This window comes from Manis pentadactyla, chromosome 9 (assembly GCF_030020395.1).
Source record: "Manis pentadactyla isolate mManPen7 chromosome 9, mManPen7.hap1, whole genome shotgun sequence".
Classification (NCBI taxonomy): Eukaryota; Metazoa; Chordata; class Mammalia; order Pholidota; family Manidae; genus Manis; species Manis pentadactyla.
This window is the reverse complement of record NC_080027.1, coordinates 54,541,334-54,563,896: the sequence shown is the minus strand read 5'-3', so window position 1 is coordinate 54,563,896 and position 22,563 is coordinate 54,541,334. Positions and strand designations below refer to the sequence as shown.

The 22,563-nt window shown below is 34.4% G+C and overlaps 1 protein-coding gene across 2 annotated transcripts in view; it reads right to left on the bottom strand.

The window, feature by feature from the left end:
- The window catches only part of PDE3B (phosphodiesterase 3B), a 147,151-nt gene that overhangs the window by 26,177 nt on the left and 98,411 nt on the right, over positions 1–22,563 (bottom strand). For both annotated transcript variants that reach the window (XR_008999243.1, XM_036918073.2), the window contains exons 5-11: positions 16,885–16,991; positions 10,351–10,561; positions 9,705–9,781; positions 7,153–7,301; positions 6,265–6,402; positions 5,192–5,303; positions 3,215–3,328 (exon numbers count right to left, since the gene is read on the bottom strand). Coding sequence is in view for 1 of the 2 variants with exons in the window: in XM_036918073.2 (XP_036773968.2) it covers positions 3,215–3,328; positions 5,192–5,303; positions 6,265–6,402; positions 7,153–7,301; positions 9,705–9,781; positions 10,351–10,561; positions 16,885–16,991 (908 nt within the window). In the remaining variant the exon portion in view is untranslated. The remainder of the gene's footprint in view (positions 1–3,214; positions 3,329–5,191; positions 5,304–6,264; positions 6,403–7,152; positions 7,302–9,704; positions 9,782–10,350; positions 10,562–16,884; positions 16,992–22,563) is intronic.

The window sequence follows — 22,563 nt, the reverse complement described above, 5'->3', positions numbered from 1 at the left end:
CTAAACTTGTCATTTCTTTTTTAGTGAAATATACTTGACACATACAGCAGTAAGTTTCAGATATATAACATTTTGATTTGACACATTTATATATTGCAAGATGATTACCACCGAGCTATTATTTAGCTAACACCTCCATCATATCACATATTTATTTCATTTTTTATGGCGGGAACAATTAAGACAGTCTCTCAGCAACACTGAAGTTTATGATACATCATTGTTGTCTCTAATCACCATGCTGTGCACTGGCTCTCCAGGACTTGTTTATCTACTAGTTCCAAGTCTGTACCCTTAAATAACATATGCCCAGTTCCCCCACCAGCCAGCCTCTGGTAACCATCATTCTACTCTCCATTTTCACAAGTTTGGCTCTTTTAGATTCCACTTGTAAGTAATATCACACAGTGTTTGTCTTTCTCTGACTTATTTCACTTGGCATCATGCCCTGAAGTTCTAGCCATGTTGTTGCAGATGGCAGGATTTCCTTCTTCTTTGAGGCCGAATAATATTCCATTGTGTGTATATACACCACATCTTCCTTCTCCATTCTTCCACTGATGGACACTTAGGTTGTTCCCCTGTCTTGGCTACTGTGAATTGCCACTGCAGTGGCAGTGCAGACATGGGAGTGCAGACACCTCTCAAACTCGTTTTCACATTCACTGGGTGAGGAACTCCCATACTGTCTTCCACAGCTGCTGCCCTCCCGCAAAAAGCGCAGAGTGGTCCCCTTCTCTCCACATCCTCACCAACACTTGGTATCTCTTGTCTTCTTGATGATGGCTGTTCTAACAGTTGTGAGATGATCACTCACTGAAGTTTTTTATTGCATTTCCCTGACAATTTGTGATCAGCATCTTTCCATGTACCTGTTGGCCATTTAGATGCTTATTTGAAAAAAATGTCTTTTTAGTTCCTCTGCCCATTTTTTAAAAATCAGTTGTTTTTTTTGTTGTTGTTAGTTTGTTATTAAATTGTATGATTATGTATTTTGGATATTAGCCTGTTATTCAATATATGGTTGGCAAATTCTTGCTTCCATTTGGTAGGTTGCCTTTTCATTGTTTTGACTATCTGCTCTGCTGGCAGAGCTCTTTGTGGTTGTGGTCCCACTTACTGACTTCTGCTTTTGCTGCTTGTGCTTGCAGTGCCACAGTCATTTCTTCTCTGTCAGTTCTCCAATGCAATTAGAGTAAGGCAGCACATCCTACAGTCTTTGTAGTTTTTCTTTGTACCATAATTTTCCATTTTAACAGATGCTTGATTCTGTAACATTGTGTCTAAGGACTTATAATACTGCTACTAAACTAGAACTCAGGAGGAAGTAGGAGGGAGAGGAGACATATACTGCCTTAAAGAATCATGAACAGGCTGGTTGTAGAAAACTGCTGTTAATGAAGAAATGAGGAACATATTATTGGAAACTGGAGGAAAGGGGATCATTGTTATATAGCAGCCAAGAGCTTAGCCAAATTGTGTGCTGCAGATATATGTAATACAAGACCTATAAACAAACTTAGAGATTTCCAAGTGAAGTATTGAGGATATAGCCTGATTTCTTACTGTTTGTAGTAAAATGTGAGAGGAAAAAGACAATTGAGGGAGAACTGTTAAGTAAAAAGGAACTGGGTCTTGAATTTGGGAAATTCTCAAACTGTCCAGACTGCAAAAGATGCTAAAAGATTTACTGGCAGGAAGGCATACTCTGGACAGAAAGCCAAGGTTATAGCTGACTAGTTTTTGCTAACTCTTTGAGAAGATGAAAAGGTCAGGGTCAGAGAGACTTGAAGATGCTCTCTATGCTGATGTCTTTGAAGAAGGGACCATGAGCCAGAGTGCAGGTGACTTTTAGAAGGTAGAGGAGACAAGGAAACATATTCTCCTTTAAAGACTGTAGGAAGAAAACCCTGCCAACACCTTGATTTTTGCCCAGTTGGACCTGTTTTGGACTTCTGACTACCAGAATTATAAGATAATAAATTTATATTGTTTTAAGCCACTAAGTCTACAGTAATTTTTAAAGTAGCAATAGGAAACTAATACAAATTTTGGTACATAGAAGTGGGGTATTGCCATAACGATGTGTAAGTAGCTTTGGAATTAGGCTTTTGAAAAGCATGGCAGAAACCATTAAAGAATATTAATTATCATATTCAAGAAGCTCACTGAAGCTCGAGTGAAATAGAAAGAGAATCACCTGCATACTTCACAGTCAAAATGCTAAAAAAAAAAAAAAAAAAAGCAAAGAGAAAAGGGGTATATTACTTTTAAGGAGAAATAAGACTAATAGTCAATTTTCAACAAAACTGCAGAAATAAGATGTTGATGGAAATGATACCTTCATATGTGCTTAAATATGAAAGTATTAAGACAAAATAAATACATTATAAACAAAAAGAAAAAAGATCTCTGATGGAAGCACAGAACTTACTGGAAGGAATGAACGCTAGAAAAGAGTAAATGTGGATGGCAAACAAAAATGAACCAGTGATATTAGGCAAATCCATCAAGCAAATAATGGCAGTACTTCAGACTTAACCACCAAAGAATGGAAAGGAGTGGGTGAGTCTACGATATTTACACTGATTAGTATGGCAGTATTTCTCAGGCATTTGTAACTGAGCATATTCTGTTCTGATGTGTGTCTGTTCTTATTGAAGTATTTTTCCCGTATTTTATAAACTAGAAAAAGAGGGTCATGAATGTTATAAGAAATTATACTTATATAAATAATTGTATGTATGATGAGGAATAGAATTAAATTCTTTGGAAGCAAAATTTGAATGTTAACAAAAAGTTTTTTAGTTATCATTTACATACTTATGTGAGGCTTTTAAACATGTCCCTTTAAGATGGGAATGTTTTATATTTTAAATTTATACCTAAAACAAAACCAAAGAATTAAAAGAAAAAGAGCAAAGAAATGATTATCAGAATATTCAGGACAGTGGTTACCCCTGTGGGGAAAGCAGCAGGATGGGACACAGAAAAGAAACATGGTAGATCCAGCAGTATTGAATCTTAACCTAGCTCATAACATGGGTTCTGGGTTTCCTAATTTACATGTCATTATGCACCAAAATTTACATAGTCCTTTACATGTTCCAAAGCTTACCTAAAAATTTTTAAAGAACAGAGGTAATGAAATGAGATAGCTTCATTTATAATTCATAATCAAATAACTAAAAGATAGATTTGTAGAAGCAAGTACCTGTTTCATTTCTGGTTCCATGATCATTGTGGATCTGCTGTAAACCAGGAACTGGCCTTGTCGTCAGATACCAAACTGCATGTAGGACATCTGTGGCATGTATACAGTTGTGATCTGAAGTCACCAAAATATTTTATAAAATGATTATTTCATTATGTTTAACAAAGGACATTTTAAAAAGTAAAATTTTCTAGTCATGCTATATCCTCATAAATAAAATGTATGGCTTAGAATAATTTCCCACAGTTATATTTTTGTTTCATCTTATTATTTAAAGTCTCTTTATGAGTTAGAAGTTCTTTTTTAACAACCTTCACATATATTATGAAAACACAGTAAAGGGGTCAAAGAAAAGGCAGGGTAATAAAGGCTAACTGAAAGGCATTTGAAAATTTACTTAAGATTGCTATTTTGTAGCTTTAAAAAATATTATGTAAGTAGTGCTTGGATTATGGAGCTCCACATTCTCACACAAAACAGTTTTTGCACATAGGCACACAAAACAGTTACAAATTCTAGATACTTAAACTTTCCCCTAAGCCAAAAGAAAACAATGAACAATGAACAAAACCCAACCTTATCTCTCAGACTTATAGTAAGGATTAAATGTTAATGATATATGAAAACATCCAAAACAGTGTCTGACATATACAGTATGTGATCAATAAAACACCCGTTTACTGAAATATCACTATGTGAAAAGGCAAGATCTACAAATGAAACACAGCTTTGTTATTTCTAGTTTTATGATCTTGGGAAAGATCCTCCTTTGTTTTTACTTCTCACCTGTGAAAGGTAAGTGATATAACCTTTCCAACAAAGATTAAATGAGATAAACCTTGTGAATCTAATGATTACAGTCATAGCTGATATTCAATAAAATTTAACACTTTCATAAATATTTAGTTAAGTACCTACACTATGTAGCATTAACAGATAATACTATACTAAGTGTTCAGGCTTAGATATGACATAATGTTAATCCACTAAGAGCTTAATTAACATTAATAAAATCACCACGTTTTATTGACCATTTACTATATACCCATGAATTCTGTTACATGATTTATGCAGATTATCTTATATTACACTACTTATGGGGTAGGTACTACTGCATTCCTATTTACAAATTTGCATACTAAAGTTTGGAAAAGTTAGATCTGGAGACTCTTTACTTATATATATCCTAATTAGGAGACAGTGAAGACTCCTTACCACCTCTTTCTTTCCATACCCCTTCCCTTGAAGTACATTTAAAAATATTACTTTAGTCCATTCATAAAACTCAGTCACTTTTAAAAATACATACTTTATAAATGTAAATTATACTATATATAACTCACATTATATGATTAAGTAATCATTAATGAGTTATGCCATTTAAGAATAATCGATTTATATAATTTATCTCCCAAAAATGTATCCATATGAAAGGAAACTGTAGAGGGTATTGACACATAAAAAAACCTTTATCTTTTCCTTATATGAAATTCAAATTGTATTTTACCATAAAATCAGCCATTAAAATTATTCCATAAATCAACATACAGTTTAAAAAGAAATTCTATGGATAGGTTTTAAGCATTGTAAAGTCAAAAATTTTCTGAAACCCTTGATTTATATTTAATACAACCAAACATTTTTTAAAAATAAGGTACTCAAATGAACAACTGTTAACTTAAAGATACATACCATATAATAATTTAATGAAACAGGTTATAAATAGGTATCAGTATTATGACTCACTTTATAAGACAACAAATATATGTAAGAAAAAGTCTTGAGGAATGTATACCAAAATGTTAACAGTAGTCAGTGACTCTAGGTAGTAGGATACTTTTTAAAATCCCTATTTTAAGACTTTTCCAAACATTTCTGTAATTTAAAACACATTTAAGGGAATATCTGAAGGGAACAATAATAGAGTTTCAAAACCAGTATTATTTGAACTTAGATAATAAGATGTGTCATACTTACAAGGAATGTCTCGATAGCCATTTTCTAATGCACGAAAATAGTTCATGAATTGTAGAGTGGGAATATTAAATATTTCCAACAAACCAGTGTCTTGAAATAAGGTATACATAACCTATATGTCAATTAAAATATATGTCACTTTAAAAAATCAAAATTTTTATTTGTAGTATAATATGTTTTTGTGATTTGCATTTAGGAACGTTAAACACGTATGTGTTTTTAAGTAAATAATTTTTTAAAAACTTCCCTACAATGACTTCTTCCCAAAAGATGAAAAAGGAAGGCATCACCCTAAGGCCCTTAAAAGCGAAAACAGATTAACATATCATGTCTCAGTTGTTAGACTGTCCCATTCTTGCATTTTAGCCTTTTATTCATAACTTACTGAAGGATATATGAATTCTATTCTATTCTAACCCTAGATATTAAAAAATTCAGAAAAATGTATTTATCATATTTTTGTTCCTAAAGACCTCAAAGAGATCAACTTTTATTCTGTCCACATAATTTATCCTTATATTCTTACATTTCATAGATAAGATACTTTGGAGTTAATAAGAGTGATTGATACTTTGGGAAGGATAACTTGATGATGTTGTATGGATGCAGCAGGGAGAGAGAACTTTGCGTCTGGTGGTGAAATGGAAGTATTTTCCCAAGGCTCCAGCATGGGTGGAGCAGAGGGACGGCAGGTGAGAAAATGAAGTGTGAGTTTCAGGGCTTAGAACTGGACCACCTTTTATGTCCGTTTCAATCTCAAGATTCAATATACTCAATTTATTACTTCTTTAATAAAATTAAATCCCATCAACACAAGCAAAAAAAATACTTTTCATTTATATATATAAATAATTATATGAAACACATTACATATAACAACATAGTTTTTATATGAGTTTATATATACAGGTTTCTCTTCTCAGATTTCCTACTGGAAACTTCATTTGTGAAAATAATTCAATGAACAATGCTGAACTTGTACCTAAATAAATATCGTACATTTTTAGATTTTGTTTTGTATACAGATTCAAGAAAAAATTAATTTATAATAGATGTGGATATTTGAAACAAACCTGACTAAGGATTTTTCCTGATTTCTCTCCCATCTTTTCTACAACTTCAAAAATTTGAAAATTCCAGTTGCTCATCTTTTCTATTAATGAGTCATAATCTTCTATTAAAATCAGATCCAGTGATACCTCCTGTTCAATCTGTATGGGGGGAAAGAAACCCAAACCAACTTAACCTTACTTTTTTATAAATACTGTTAAATTCATATCCAAATGATAACACTTAAACTGAACATTACAAAATCAGTACTATTTTCTATGACAGTTATTCTCAAGTATAATCTGTACTTTCTATTTCTTCTCCTAGAATGCTATCTTCAGAAAAATATGTCTTCTAGGCATCAGAAGACTTATTAATCTTCACATTACTTTTATAAATAAAAATATTACATTTCTAAAACACTATACAAATCTGAAATCCATTATTTCCATTTTAGAAGATACAGGTATCAAAGGATAATAGAAAGAAACTCACATTAGCATTTACTACTAGTTTAACTTCCCAAAAATAGATGGATTTTTTCCCCTAAAAAGCTTAAATTTTGAACTTTTAAGAACAAAAAAAAGTGCTTTTATAGATGATTTTCATTCTTTCTAATGACATGCACATTATATACTTTAACATATGCAATGAAGAAAATATCAGCATAGAAAGTAATATATACACTATAAAAGTAAATAAAATGTGTTCAATTTTAAATGAATGCACTGTGTTCTAGGATGTTTATTAGTAATTATTTTTTAACCTAAGGTTTTAATGTATGATAGTAACTTATCAGTAAAACAAAAAGTTAAAATATCATATTAAAATTCTTGTTTTGGGCAAAAATAATGAAACTAGTACTAATATATTTCACCGTAATATAATCATATTGAAAGTTTATCTTTTACATTTGGTTGCTGTTCATTCTGTGCCTCTTCCATTAGGTGATTATCACCTTCCAAAAATGATTTTCTGCTGTCTCTATTCTCTGTTTCCACTTCCTCTTGAGTTTCTGTAAGGCTGAGTGATTCTTTTAAGAAAATGTTGTCTTCATCACCTTTGAGAAAATACACAAAATAATAAATAAGAATAAAACTTGCCCTATATGGATAGTTTTATAAGAAAAGTTATTTGAAAAAATATTCAGATAAAATAAACCACATTGGCATTCGATCTAAATTAATGACACCAAAAAATTTTTTTAAGTAATGACACCATTAAGTTGTATCTTGCTGAACTATTTGGCCCAGGTGTCTTATACTCAGGCAACAGACAAGTCATCTGATCTACCTATTCATGAATGAGAGAGATGGGCGGATATTCGTTATAAAAGTGGGAAACCCAAAAAGTTCCTGTCTATAGGATAGAACATCTTCCTGTCTATAGGAACTTTTTTAAGCAATTTGATGTAAACAATTTCCAATATCTGAAACTATTTGAGTTTTGGATATGAGAACTCTAGGTTCACAATTATGAATGAATGAGATTAAATAAAGCACATCTAAAATTTTTTTAAATTAAAACACAATATGAATTTTTAGTTATTTCTCCACCAATGTGATTAATGATAGTCTTTTTCCTAAATCACATGGAAAAAGCAAGCAGCACTGTTAGCTAAATAGCATTCATATAACATTCATTCACATGTAAAAAAATGTTTTTACTCATCCTATTTGTAGTATCCTAAACAGGAACTTTCCCAGAACCCATCAAGAGTAGAAAAAATAAACTATAGTGTACTCACAAAAGTGAACACTGTAGAGCAAAGAGAATGAACTACAATTACAGACACTACAGAGAATGAACTAGAATGCAACAATATGGATGATTCTTTAAAATGTAACATTTAACAAAGGAAGCTAGACACAAAGATACTCTGTGATTCTCTTTATGAAAAGTTCAAAAACATATCAAAACTGTCACATGATTATTGAACGACAGGACAAACATTATTTTAGTGAATGTACCTAGAAAGTATATTCTAATTTTCCTTACTAAAACCTCCAACTCAATGTTTAATAGAAGTGTTGAAAGCAAAAATTCCTTATCTTATTCTTAATCTTGGAGGAAAAGCATCAGTCTTTTTCATTAATGATGATGTTAGGTATATGTTTTTCAAAGACACCCTTTATCAGATTGAGGAACTGCCCTGCAAATTACTAGTCTGAGTATTTTTTGTCATGAAAGAGTGTTGGGTTTGGTCAAATGCTTTTTTAGCATCTAGTTTGATTATTATGTGTTTTTCCCCCTTTATTGTATTAATGCAGTGTTACATTGATTGATTTTCAAATTAAACTGTCCTTGTATTCCTGGGATAAATACCACTTGGTCATACTAGCATTTTATATTTGTTGGATTCAGTTTTCTGGCATTTTGTTAAGGATTCTTGTGTCTATATACAAAAGGGATATGGGTCTCTAGTTTTCTTATGATGACTTTGTCTGGTTATAGTATCAGAATTATACTGGTCTTATAGGATAAGTTGGGAAGTTTTCCTTCCTCTTCTACTTTTTGTTAGAGTTTGTGAAGGATTGGTCTTCTTTGTGTTTTGTTTTGTTTTAACAGTACTTTAAATGCAAAAACCAAAAACCTGAATTGTACACTTTAAAAGGGTAGATTGGGTAGCATGTGAAGGGATTGATATGAACCTATAAACCCTGAGAGGGCTTATCTATTTGTTTTACCTTTATTCCTAGGGTGCAGTGCTGCAGAGTTTACCAAGTTATTCCTACCAAGGCAGGCCTTCACCTCTTGCCTGTCTCCCTAGTCTCATGAAACTACCAAAGGACCACTTATCCTGTCAGTCACTAGTCCCTCTGGAAGCAGAAAAACTCTTCTGATGGCCTCAAACTCCAGGCTCTTTTTCTTGGACTTCTGTCCTCCTCTAGGTTTTGTACTGGTAACTCGTTAATTCTTCAGTGGCTTCAAGCAGATTTTAATTTTTGTTAATAATGTGTCCAGCTTTTCTAGCTACCTTCAGGGAGAACGATGGTCTGAGGTACCTAGCTAACTATTATTGTACACTTGGGTTAACAATTTTATAAAGTTAAAAAGCACCTATAATTATATCACTAATGGTATTTCTTGTTTGAGGATATAAAATGTTTTAGAATAATACAGTTAATTAAATTTTAAACACTTCTCCGTGCCATAAAAGAATGTATGCAAACATTTTTGGGCTTCAATTTCAACATTAATAAAATCAATTTCACTATTTATGAACTCTAGCCATATCCTAAGAAGGCTATATTCATTTGTACAGCACATTTTTACTCTTCAGAATACTTCCACCATCTAATATTTATAATTTGTTCTTACTAACTCCTCTGTAGACTAAAAACGTTATCATATTCATTTTAAAGATGGAGAAACTGGAGTTAAACTGATACATTTATTCATTTTAAAAACAATGTAAGAAATTGCTCTTAAATTCAAACACACATGATTTTTGCAGTCTCACCTGATTTTTCACTATGGCAGTCTGTACCAGACTCTGATTCTGATGTTGAAACATATTTCATTATTTGATGTCCACAGCTTATAGAATAAAACAAATATATATACATATGTATATTTATAATAAATGAGGAAAATATTTTTTACCTAAATACAATTTGAAAATCTGCTTAACTTTTAACCAAGATCCCAACTGTAAAATATCCTACTATTCCAATCTCTCTATAAACTTAATATGCTTTAGCCTAGACTGCATCTGTATGTCCCTGAAGGAAATAACGTATTTTGAAAGTCAACACTGAAGTCTGAAGTAAACAGTTATTACCCTTGAAGCAGAAATGAGAACAAACACCATATAAACTGAGTACTATAAGTAGGCACTAAGTAGGATAGACTAATTCTCATAAATTAAATGATGTCTTATGATGGATACAATACCACTATATTTCACTTCAGATGAAGATCATTTAATTGGAAAATAAGTAATAATATGGAAATGAGTAAAAGTGTATTTAGAATAAAAACTGCTAGCTAAATAAAGAAGAGGATAATCCATTACCTAGTTATAATATTGAGCTAGAAAATTAGTAATACCTTATTAAAATAACCTATACTTTGAAACAGAAGTAATAAAAATTTAGGAAACTTACCTGTTACATAAGTTATTATCAGAATTTCTAACTTGTTGATAAAAATCTGGTGAATTGGGTGCACTGCCCAGAGATCTGTGTAAAACAACACTTGGCTTAGTAAGAACATCAGCAGTATCAGGAAATTCTATAGGTGATCGATTAGTTAGAGAGCCAACAGGCACTGGTCCATGGATGGGAGAATTCACAGGACTCAGGCTGGATAAAGCACCTTAAAAAATTGAAACACAGGAAAGAGATAAATATGTATGCCATGTGTGTGTGTTTATTGTCTATGTCTATTTATAAAGAACATTCTCCCTTAAAGAAAGCAAAATATTTACAATTAAATGAATTACCTATATTTACATACAAATGCAAAGTATTGACAATTAAATGTAAATTTACAATTAAATGTAATAGATTTCTAGGTGGAGCTATTTTCAACAACCTTCTAGGAATTTTAAGCAGAATATTAAGCAAATATTGACCATATCTGTCATCACTGACAACTGTGAAATAAACAACCTCTCAATCTCTGTATGTACACAAACATACACACAAACCCTATATAATAGGCAAATATTGAGAGTACAACTAAGTACAACTAAACTGTACATACTGTGTGGCACACATTTTCCTAATTCATATTGGTCTTCATCTTCCACATTGTGTGTCCTTACCAGCTTGACTATCCACATGAACAAAGCATCTTTACCAAATTTTATTGAATTTATTTATCATAATAGCATTAAGCAAATTGAGTAAATGATAAAAATTATATGTTAACACAAAAGCAGATCCCTTTAAAAAATATATCCAAATCTTGCAGCTCATTCATTCATTCAACAAATATTTGAGAGCCTCAAATAGCAGAGAGCACATAGTAGCACTGGGTTTCACAATGGAGAAAAGATACCATCCCTGAAACTCAATGTATCTAGAATCTAGTAGAGAATCCAAACAAGTGCTAAATGCCAAAATAAGGGAAAGCAGTACTTTAGAAATACATCTCTAATCTTACTGATTTACACCAGAAACCTTTGCTGAGTGCCTTGATCTAAGGTGGTATGGATATATCTGGAGAGATATGTAAATCTGGAGGCAGATTTAAAACTATATTTGGAAATAAAGATCCAAATAAACTTAGTCAGAAAGGAAAGCAAATAATTATTACAGATCTATGGTATTACCAGGCATAGTGGTATGAACATTCACAGATACATGTGATGTAATTTTTCATGTCAACTTAGCTAGGCTATGGTGCCCTACCGTTTGGTCAAACACCCGTCTAGATGTTGATGGGAAGGTATTTTTCAGGTGTGATTAACATTTAAATCAGTAGACTAAGTAAAATGGATTACCCTCCATAATGTAGGTTGGCCTCATCCAATTAGTTGAAGGCCTAAAAAGAAAAGACTGAGGTCCTCCAAAGTAGAAGGAAGGAATTTTGTCTCTAGACTGCCTTTGGACTCAAGACTGCAACATCAATTTCTGCTAGAATTTCCAGCCAGGCAGCCTGCCCTGAAAATTTCAGACCTGTAACCCTCACAATCCCTCAAGCCGATTCTTTAAAATAAATCCATCCTTCCATATATCTCGCTCAATCTCTGTATGTATACACAGACACAGACACATTCACACATAACACACACATTCTGTTTCTCTGGAGAACTCACAATAACCCCCGAGTTAGGCAGCATTTTCATTTTATATGTAAAAAAAAAAAAAAAAAAAATCAAGAAACTTGATTTTGTTAACACAGTTAACACCGTGACGATATCTTTTTTCAGGGCTGCCACTGCTGTTCTATCACACTGACTCCTGTAATTTCATATAATGTTGGGGCTGAATGGGGTTTTATAAGTAATTTGGTCAAATAGTTTTTTTCACAAGAAACTAAGGACTAGAGAGAGGAAGTGTCTTGTTTGCAAGTCATATGGTTAGTTACTAACTGGAAACTTAATTCCAATTTTCAGGGCTGTTTTCTCTAATTACACTAGTGAGTATCCAAAATTCTGACATAGAAAAGCTTCGAGGAGAAGACAAAATGGTAAGGAAAAATGTGGAAACCCTTAAGAAACATTTTCTACAATATACAATCATCATTTTTTTTGACCTTTTTAAAAATTGTGAAATACTACATAGAGAAAGTTACAACAGGAGTGCTCATCACTCAAGCTGAGACATAAAACATGGCCAGAGATCAGGATTACCTGTCTTCTAATTCCCTTCTTCTCATTAAAGGAAATCATTATTTTGATTTTTATGGTATTGTTCTTTTTGCTTTTTTTTACATTTATACCACATACGTATGCATTTCCTAACAAGTTAGATCAGTTTTGTCCCTTCTTTGAACTTTGTAAATTGAATCAAACGGTATGTAAGTGCTTCTGTGCTTTGCTTACTTTACTCAACACTTTAAAAAGCTATTTCCAGGCAGTTGCATGTGGCTGCAGGTCATTCACTTTCAATGCTGTATAAAATTGTATATATGAATGTAGCATAATTTTGTTTCTCTGTTTAAGCACTGAACTGCCAAACTGTCTTCCAAAGTGGCTATAGCATTTTACTTTCCCATTAGCAATGTGTGAGTGTTCCCATTTCTAAACATTTTTACCTGCACTTCTTATTGTCTGCCTTTATAATTATAGAGATCATAGTGGGTGTGAAGTCTTAGTTCACTGCAGTTTTGATTTGCATTTCCATAATGATTAATGACGCTGAGAATCTTGTCAGTTGCGGATGGGCCATTTGTATATCTTATTTAGGGAAAGAAACGTCTATTCAGATCTTTTGCCCATTTTTTAATGAAGTCATTTGTCTTTTAACTATTGAGTTGTAACATATCTTTGCATATTCTATATAAAAGTCCACTGTCAAAATATGATCTCAAAATTAAAATACGATTTATAAATATTTTCTCCCATCCTGTGGATTGTTTTTTCACTTTCTTTAGGTGTCTGTGAAGTACAAATGTATTTCATTTTAATGAATTCCAACTATCAATTTTTTTCATTCATGGACTTTTGGTGTCATACCTAAGAATACTTTATTCAACACCCAAAGTAATGAAGATTTTCTTCTACAAATTTTATGGTTTAACTCTTACATTTAAGTCTATGGTGTATTTTGAGTTAATATTTGTGGATATTCAGAGATAGTGTTCCAAATTCATTCTTTTTTATGTGTGTATCTAGTTATCACAAGACCATTTGTTAAAAATATTATTCCTTCCCCACTGAATTATCTTGGCACCCTTATTGAAAGCCAAACGACCATGTAAAGACATGTCTGGACTCTCAATTCTATGTCATTGAATTGGCATATCCTTATGCTACTACCAGTGTTGATTACTATAGCTTGGTATTGTAAAATTGGTGTGAGTCCTCCAATTTTTTCTTCTTTTTTATTAAGAATTGTTTTAGCTATTCCCAGGTCCTTTGTATTTCCAAATAATATGCATATATATGTGTATTTATGTGTGTATATATATATGTATTTATATCCAATTTTTTCTTCTTTTTTTATTAAAAATTGTTTTAGCTATTCCAGGTCCTTTGAATTTCCAAGTAATATGCATATATATATTTATGTGTGTATATATATGTATTTATGTGTATATGTATGTATTTATGTATATATATATAAACATACACAAGCACACATAATCAAATACATTGTTGTTCTTAGTATTCTGAACAAGCTGTTACCTGTGGGAACAAATAAAAAGAAAAATAAAATTTATTTTACCTTTACTTATTCTTCAGTGCTCTTTCTTCTTTTACGTAGATCTGAGTTTCTGACCTATATTACCTCCTTCTCTCTAAAGAACTTATTTTAACATTTCTTGCAAGTCAGGTCTTCTGGCAACTAGTTTCTGTTTGAAAAAAGTGTTCTTCACTTTTGAAGGATAGTTTCACAGGATACACAATTTTAGGCTGGTGGAGTTTTTTTTTCTCAACACATTAAATACTTCACTTCTATCTATATTTGCTTATATGGTTTCTGAGAAGTTTGATGTAGTTCTTATTACATGTTCTTCTATAGGCAAGGTGTTTTGCCCTCTGGCTTCTTTAAGGATTTTTTTCTGTATCTTTGATTTTTCTATAATTTAAAAATGATATGCCTAGGTTTATGTTTGTTTTTTAAGTATTTATCCTGTTCGATGTTCTCTGAGCTTCCTGGATCTGTGGTTTGGTGTCTGACATTAATTTTTGGAAATTCTCAGTTTCAAGTATTTCTTCTGCTCCTTCCTATCTTCTTCTGCTATTCCTTTTGTAATTGTCCCACAGTCCTTGGATATTCTGTTCTGTTTTTCAGCCTTTATTCTCTTTTCAGTTTTGAAGTTTTTTGTTGACATATCCTCAAGCTTAGAGATTCTTTCCTCAGTCATGTTCAGCCTTCTCATAAGCCCATCACCAGGCATTCTTCATTTCGGTTACTGTGTTTTTGATCTCTACCATTCATTTTTGGATTTGTTTTTCAGGATTTCCATCTCTGTTTACATTGCCCATCTGTTCTTGTGTGCTGTCTACTTTATTCATAGAGGCCCTGGCATATTGATCATAGTTGTTTTAAATTCTCAGTCTGATAATTCCTATCTTGTTCTGATAGTTTGCTCTCCAAATTGTGCTTTTGACCTTTGGTATGCCTTATATAATTTTTTGACAGCTAGCCATGATACACCAGGTAAAAGGAACTGCTACAAATAGGCAGTTAGTAATGTGGTGGTGAGCTGTTGGGGAAGGGGATGTGTTCTGTAGTCCTATGATTTGGTCTTTTAGTGAGCTTGTGCCAACCAACTGCAGACTTCACAAATGTTTCTCAGCTTTTTTGTTTGCTTTTGGCTTTGTTTTGTTTTGCCTTCTTTCTTTGGTAAGAGAGGATGGCTAGAGTGGACAGAGTTGAGCATTTCCTTTCCCCCAGGTCAATTAGGCTCTGGTAATGCCCCAGCAGGTTAGGCTCTGTTAACTGGTTTCTCCTGAGCCAAGGCCTTGTTAAGAACAGAGTGCTCTGGTGTATTAAAAATGGTTCTTTTCCCCTCTCTGACAGAAGCACTTTCTCTGATAATTCTGTGGGAATTTGTTCAAGCTCCTAGAGGTGAATCCAACAAAACTGCGGTGGCCTCCTGATGACAGGATCCCCCTGGAGTTTTTAACTCTCCGAGTTGTCCCCACCAACTCTCCAGCAATTTTCCAGTTACAGTTCAGGTTATCCCACTCTGATCACTAGTTCCAGGCACTTGCTCCGAGTTTCACCTTGTGAGTCTCTGCCCCAGTAGGCTATTACTCTGTGTATTTGCCTTTCTCTCTCTCCTCTTGGGAGCAGAAATTTTGCCCTATGTCCTTACCTTTCTTAAAGATTCTAGTACAGTTGGCTGATTTTTCAGTCTGTTCAGCTTTCTACTTGTTGGGATGGAGTGGCAACTTCTAAACTCCTTATGAGTAGAACTAAGACCCAAAAGTCTTCTGTTTATTTACATATTTTTCCCTCTCTGTGTTTCAGTTTGGATATTTTCTTACTTTTCTGTCTACAAGTTTATTACTCTTATTTGCTGTCATGTCCAATCTGTTCCTAAACCATCTTATAAACTTTTAATTTAATCAATGCATTTCCCAGATTTCAACTGTCCATTATTTTTTCCCTATGTATTCCAGTTCTCTGTTGAAATTATTTGATTCTTGTCCATATTTCTTCTATCTCTTTTTAAACATCATTGTTTTTTAAAGACTTTGTTAAATCCAACATCAATATCATATGTAGATTGTTTTAGTGTCTGCTTTTCTTGCTTATCAATTACAGTCTCCTGACTCTTCACATACTTTAGTTTTTTATTATATGGCAAACATTGTTTATAAAGGAATTTTGTAATTATATATCCCACTGCTTAATGTATGTCTAATACTATGTATACTTTAAAAGCAGAATATCAGTGTTTTTCTATTATTAAGTTATATAGTATAAAATATCTTTCATCCAAAAAGTCTTGAGGCATTCTCTAAACTTTTGAGTTACAGAAAATTCCTATTAGTAGTGGGTGATTGAAATGGATAAAGGAAGTCAAAAGATACAAATTTCCAGTTATAAAGTACCTAAGTCATATATTAGTTATACCTAATTATACCTCAAACAGAACAACTAAATAATTCTGATTAGAATGACTTAATGGATATATAGTGAGGATTTTTTTCTACTCTCATATTAAGGGGTTTTTTTCCTCCATGATTATCATGCTATAAAAGAATACCCTTTCCTGAGAATTTTCCCTTGTTCTGGATATGTGAATCTGGATCTGCAACTATTCAGGTTAAATAATTCTGTATTTTATCTGAATCCCCTAGCGCCTAATGAAGTGCCTGATACACAGATGTTCAAAAAGCATTTACTGAATGAACAAATGGCCAACTAACAGCCAACCCAAATTGCTTAGTCATGTTAACTTACAATACATGAAATGGTATTCAAAATTAGCCATAATGTGTAATGAAAAAATTTGCACTGCCATATACTTTGAAACCTCTTGCATTTAAATCATAAAGAATGGTTTCTTACCAGCTCTTCTTAGACCTATATGGTGAGTTAGGGATACAGAAGATGACCTTTGCTTCGGGATTGTCAGTAGATTTGAACTAAAAGGCCCATTTAGATAGCATCCTTGACTAAAAGGGAAAGATAACAGGTTAAGAATTTTAAAGCCATTGGAAGTTTCCTCCTTTTTCTTCATAGTCTTCAACTCAATTAGCAAATATCTGCTTATACAGTCAGAGTTTAGACATCTATCTAGTGCCTTAGGCTTAAAGCAGGAGTCAGCAAACTTTTTCTATAAAGGACCAAACAGTAAATACTTTTGGCTTTGCAGGCCAGAAAGTCTCTGCTGCAACTACTCAACTCTGCCATTGTTGCATAAAAGCAGTCATAGACAATAATAAACAAATAAATATTACTGTGTTCCAGTATAACTGTATTTATAAAAACAGGCTGTGGACCACAGTGGGTCCACAGGCTCCGGTTTGCTGAGCCCTGGGTACAGTGCAGGTTGTCAGTTATATAGTATTGTTAAGTTATATAGTATAATATATCTTTATATAATAATAGTGCTACTTTAAGTGTTTATTTTGTATCATCCATTGTTTTAGATACTTTACATACTTCATCTCTTTTAGTTTCTTATGTTACAGATAAGAAAACTGAGGTTTCAAGAGACTAATGTCCCCAAATTCACATAGTTAAAATTCAACTTCCAACTTCTTTGACTCCAATATCCCCAGAGGGCATCTTGACACACATTTGCTAGTCCCACCCCAAGGATTTCTGGTTCAAGGTCTGGGACAGGGCCAGAGAGTTTGCATTTCTAACAAGTTCTTTGGTAATGTTGACATTGTGAGGCCCAGGGACCTCACTGAGAATCAGTGACCTAAAATGTAGTTTTTCACTATTTCCTGTTCCCTGTCTTCACTGATAATGATTACCCACTAGCTCAGTTATTTCCTATAACTGAAATATTTATTACAGGTTTTAGAGCTCTTACAAAGAAATTAAATATAGGTAGGCAATCATAGTACACCAACGTGATGCATAAAATTCAGTTTAAGATTATATATTGGAAAGCTTCTGGCCCACTGCCATGCATACAGCAAGTACACCATAAATGCTACCTTCCTTTCTTAGATATTCACTAGAGACTCTTTTCTTCTGTCAATGCCTGAGGTGGGCACTTTGCCAAGGGCTCAAGGACAAATTCAGATGATTCTTCAGTCAGTATTTTTTAGTGTAGGCTAGGTTCTCAGCAGCTCTTTCCCAACTCCTCCAGCTTTCCTGCACTTCCCCACCCCATCACTCAAGAAGATCTGTTTTTCTGTGACCTAAAAGGCTTTTGTTCATGTCTCTATTATAACGTATCTACAGTGTATTATAATTTCACTGCTTATAGATTCTTTTCTCTCACTAATTTGTTAATTCCTTTAGGGGCTCTAAGACTAGCTCTGCATTCACAGTGGCTACAGCAGCCGCTGACAAAGGTATTCAGCAGGTGTTTGTGGAATAAATGAATGACCTCCTTAGGTTCCTATTTGCACTTTTCTAGAGTACAGACTTTTCCTCCCCAATTTTGATTGAATGGACTGTTTTTCTTTTACTAACTCCTGCTCAAGGCTCTCCTTAAGCCTTTTTCAAGAACTCTAGTTTGATCTATATCCCTATGGGAGGAAAAAAATTCTGTACTACAAAGAGAAGGCCTAAGTAAAAACCAGCTGGCAATCACTTCACTAAAACTCCTTTATTGATAATAACAAAAATTATAATAATAGTGCTACTTTAAGTGTTTATTTTGTATCATCCATTGTTTTAGATACTTTACATACTTCATCTCTTTTAGTTTCTTATGTTATAGATAAGAAAACTGAGCTTTCAAGAGACTAATGTCCCCAAATTCACACAGCTAAAATTCAACTTCCAACTTCTTTGACTCCAAAATGTATGCTCTTCCACAAAATAATTCTTATTATATCTTTGAGTACATATCCCCATTTTTAAAATTAGACATTTAGTATAACAAACTTCTAAGGTAACATTTTGCCTTTAGATTCTATCATATTTTTTTCTCAAACCAGTAGTAATAAAATTAGTTGACAGTGCTACCAAAGAACAGCAATATGCAAATAATACCACCCAATACACTCATTTCCTACCAATGCTCAATCATCTTTTGTATTTGAGTATTCCTTACTTACATGCGGAATGAGAGAATTGCGAAAGAAGATTAACAATATTACCCAGGGCAATATTCAAGAAGAAACAAGTATGAACTCTACCAAAGTCTACTTCATGATTAATATTCAAAACAAAGATAGGGATTTCTCCTTTTCAGAACAGACCAACTGTACCTCCATAGGCTTCTACTTTGGTCCAGAGTTTTCTAACAACTGAAGTATAACATACCTTCAGTTAGCTGTTTAGAATTGAGAGGTACAGGTCAAATTACAGCTTTTTTAGCTCAGTTCCAGAATTGTCTCATTAAATTCCTGGCTTACACTAGACAAATATATACCCCAATGAGATTACATAAAATAATACTGAAGAAAACAGAGGACAAGACAAGCTAGTGATTAATACCAACTATGATTAAAGCCAGATTGGGAATCAGTCTTCAAATTCAAATGCACAAACATTACCAGAGATGTCAAAAGTTACAGTCAAAGAGGTAAGCCATATATTAAGAGTTGATTTCTAGATAATCAATGCAAATTACCTTGACAAAGTTTGCATTAAGTCAAATTTTTTTGAGGGGGGAAGAAGTTGTATAAATCTGTTGACTGTGTGATTTTAGATTTACAGAGCTATTCTCTTAAAAACCTGAGTGAGATGACACCATTAGCCTCTTGAATCTCTGCAGTCAATACCAGCTCCTGGCATTGGTATAAATCTCTAGTAAATATGAGACACAGAACTGAGAGGCTGGTTCCCAAGTGCATTACTTAAAGGATGTATTCTTGCCAGGCAACAAGTTATTAGATTTGATTGCACAGCAGTTATGGAGATGAATGATGAATCAGAGACTAGGTTAGAAGAAAAGTCTCTTTAGTGTAGGAGCAACCAGTTGATAGCCCAGAGTTTCAGGACACAACTTGCCTATTTTTCCCCAAGGGAAGTCTCTTCAAAGGAAGTAAGCTGAGGGGGATGAAGGGGCACAAAAATTCTCAATCATAATATAAGTTGGTCACGGTGATGGTCAACACAGTCAATCATAATATAACTTGGTACAGCATGGACAACACGGCCAATGATGCTGTAACATCTTCCTATGTTGACAAAAAGTAACTGCACTAGTTGGGGTGAGGATTTAATAATGTGGGTAATGAACCACTGTGTTGTATACTTGAAACTAATATAAGATTGTATATCAACTATACTTCAATTTAAAAAAAAAAAAAGGAAGTGGGAGGCGGAGCCAACATGGCGGCGTGAGTAGGACAGTGGGAATCTCCTCCCAAAAACATATATACTTTTGAAAATACAACAAACACAACTAGCCCTAAAAGACCAGAAGACGCAGGACAGTGGCCAGACTGCAGCTACACCAGCGAGAACCCAGCGACTGGTGAAAGGGGGTAAGATACAAGCCCCGGCCCGGCGGGACCCGAGCGCCCCTCCCCCCAGCTCCCGGCGGGAGAACAATAGGCAGAGAGGGAGGGAGACGGAGCCCAGGACTGCCCAACACCCAGCCCCAGCCATCCGGGCCAGAGCGCAGACACAGTACATGCCCAGGGGGCCCTGGATACTGGGGGAACAGGGAGTAAGACCTCTGAGCGGGTGCCGAAGCTGATGCCCCTGTGACAAAGAAAAGCGGGGGCTTTTTGAAAGTCTTAAAGGGACAGGGACTTAACAGCTTGACGGAAACAACCCAGGTCACAGTACAGCAGCTGGAAATTACAGGGAAAACCGGGTGCACTAACCCCCTGGGCAACAGCTCTGAGACCCCTCACGGAGGCAAACAGTCAAGCAGCGCCCCCATCCATTACCCCACCGGGCGCTGCGAAAGCAGAGAAGCAGCCTGAGACAAATTCCGCCCACAGAAAGGGAAATTTCTCCCTCCCGGCCAGGCAAGACACAAAGACCCAGTCTACACGCAATTACCCAACACAAGCCACTAGGGGTCGCAGTTGCCCCAGTAAAGAAAGGCCAGTAGTAAGTGAAAATTTTGGCCCTCCCAGCTGACAGTCAATAGCACCTGTCAACATGAAAAGGCAAAAAAATATGATCCAGACAAGACTAACCCAGACAGCTTCGGCATCTGCTACATCTTCCCCTGAGAAGGAATCTGGGGAGATAGATTTAGCCAGTCTACCTGAAAAAGAATTCAAAACAAAAGTCATAACCATGCTGATGAACTTGCAGAGAAATATGCAAGAACTAAGGAAGGAGAATTCAGAAATAAAACAAGCTCTGGAAGGACTTCAAAACAGAATGGACAAGATGCAAGAGACCATTAATGGACTAGAAAACAGAGAACAGGAACGCAGAGAAGCTGATGCAGAGAGAGATAAAAGGATCTCCAGGAATGAAAGAATTTTAAGAGAGCTGAGTGATCAATATAAAAGGAGTAATATAAGAATCATAGGCATTCCAGAAGAAGTAGAGAGAGAAAAGGGGATAGAAAATGTCTTTGAAGAAATAATTGCTGAAAATTTCCCCAAACTAGGGGAAGAAATGGCCTCTCAGACCACAGAGGTACACAGAACTCCCATGACAAGGGATCCAAGGAGGGCAACACCAAGACACATAATAATTAAAATGGCAAAGATCAAAGACAACGACAAAGTATTACAAGCAGCCAGAGAGAAAAAAAAGGTTACCTACAAAGGAAAACCCATCAGGCTATCATCAGACTTCTCAACAGAAACCCTACAGGCCAGAAGAGAATGGCATATACTTAATGCAATGAAACAGAAGGGCCTCGAACCAAGACTACTGTATCCAGCACGAATATCATTTAAATATGAAGGAGGGATTAAACAATTCCCAGACAAGCAAAAGTTGAGGGAATTTGCCTCCCACAAACCACCTCTACAGGGCATCCTACATGGACTGCTCTAGATGGGAGCACTCCTAAAAAGAGCACACAACAAAACACCCAACATATGAAGAAGGGAGGAGGAGGAATAAGAAGGGAGAGAAATAAAGAATCGTCAGATTGTGTTTATAATAGCTCAACAAGCGAGTGAAGTTAGACAGTAAGACAGTAAAGAAGCTAACCCTAAACCTTTGGTAACCACAAACTTAAAGCCTGCAATGGCAATAAATTCATACCTTTCAATAATCACCCTAAATGTAAATGGACTGAATGCACCAATCAAAAGACACAGAGTAATAGAATGGATAAAAAAGCAAGATCCATCCATATGCTGCTTACAAGAGACTCACCTCAAACCCAAAGACGCGCACAGACTTAAAGTCAAGGGATGGAAAAAGATATTTCAAGCAAACAACAGAGAGAAGAAAGCAGGTGTTGCAATTCTGGTATCAGAAAAAACAGACTTCAAAATAAAGAAAGTAACAAAAGACAAAGAAGGACATTACATAATGATAAAGGGCTCAATCCATCAAGAGGATATAACCATTATAAATATATATGCACCCAATACAGGAGCACCAACATACCTGAAACAAATATTAACAGAACTAAAGGAGGAAATAGAATGCAATGCATTCATTCTAGGAGACTTCAACACACCA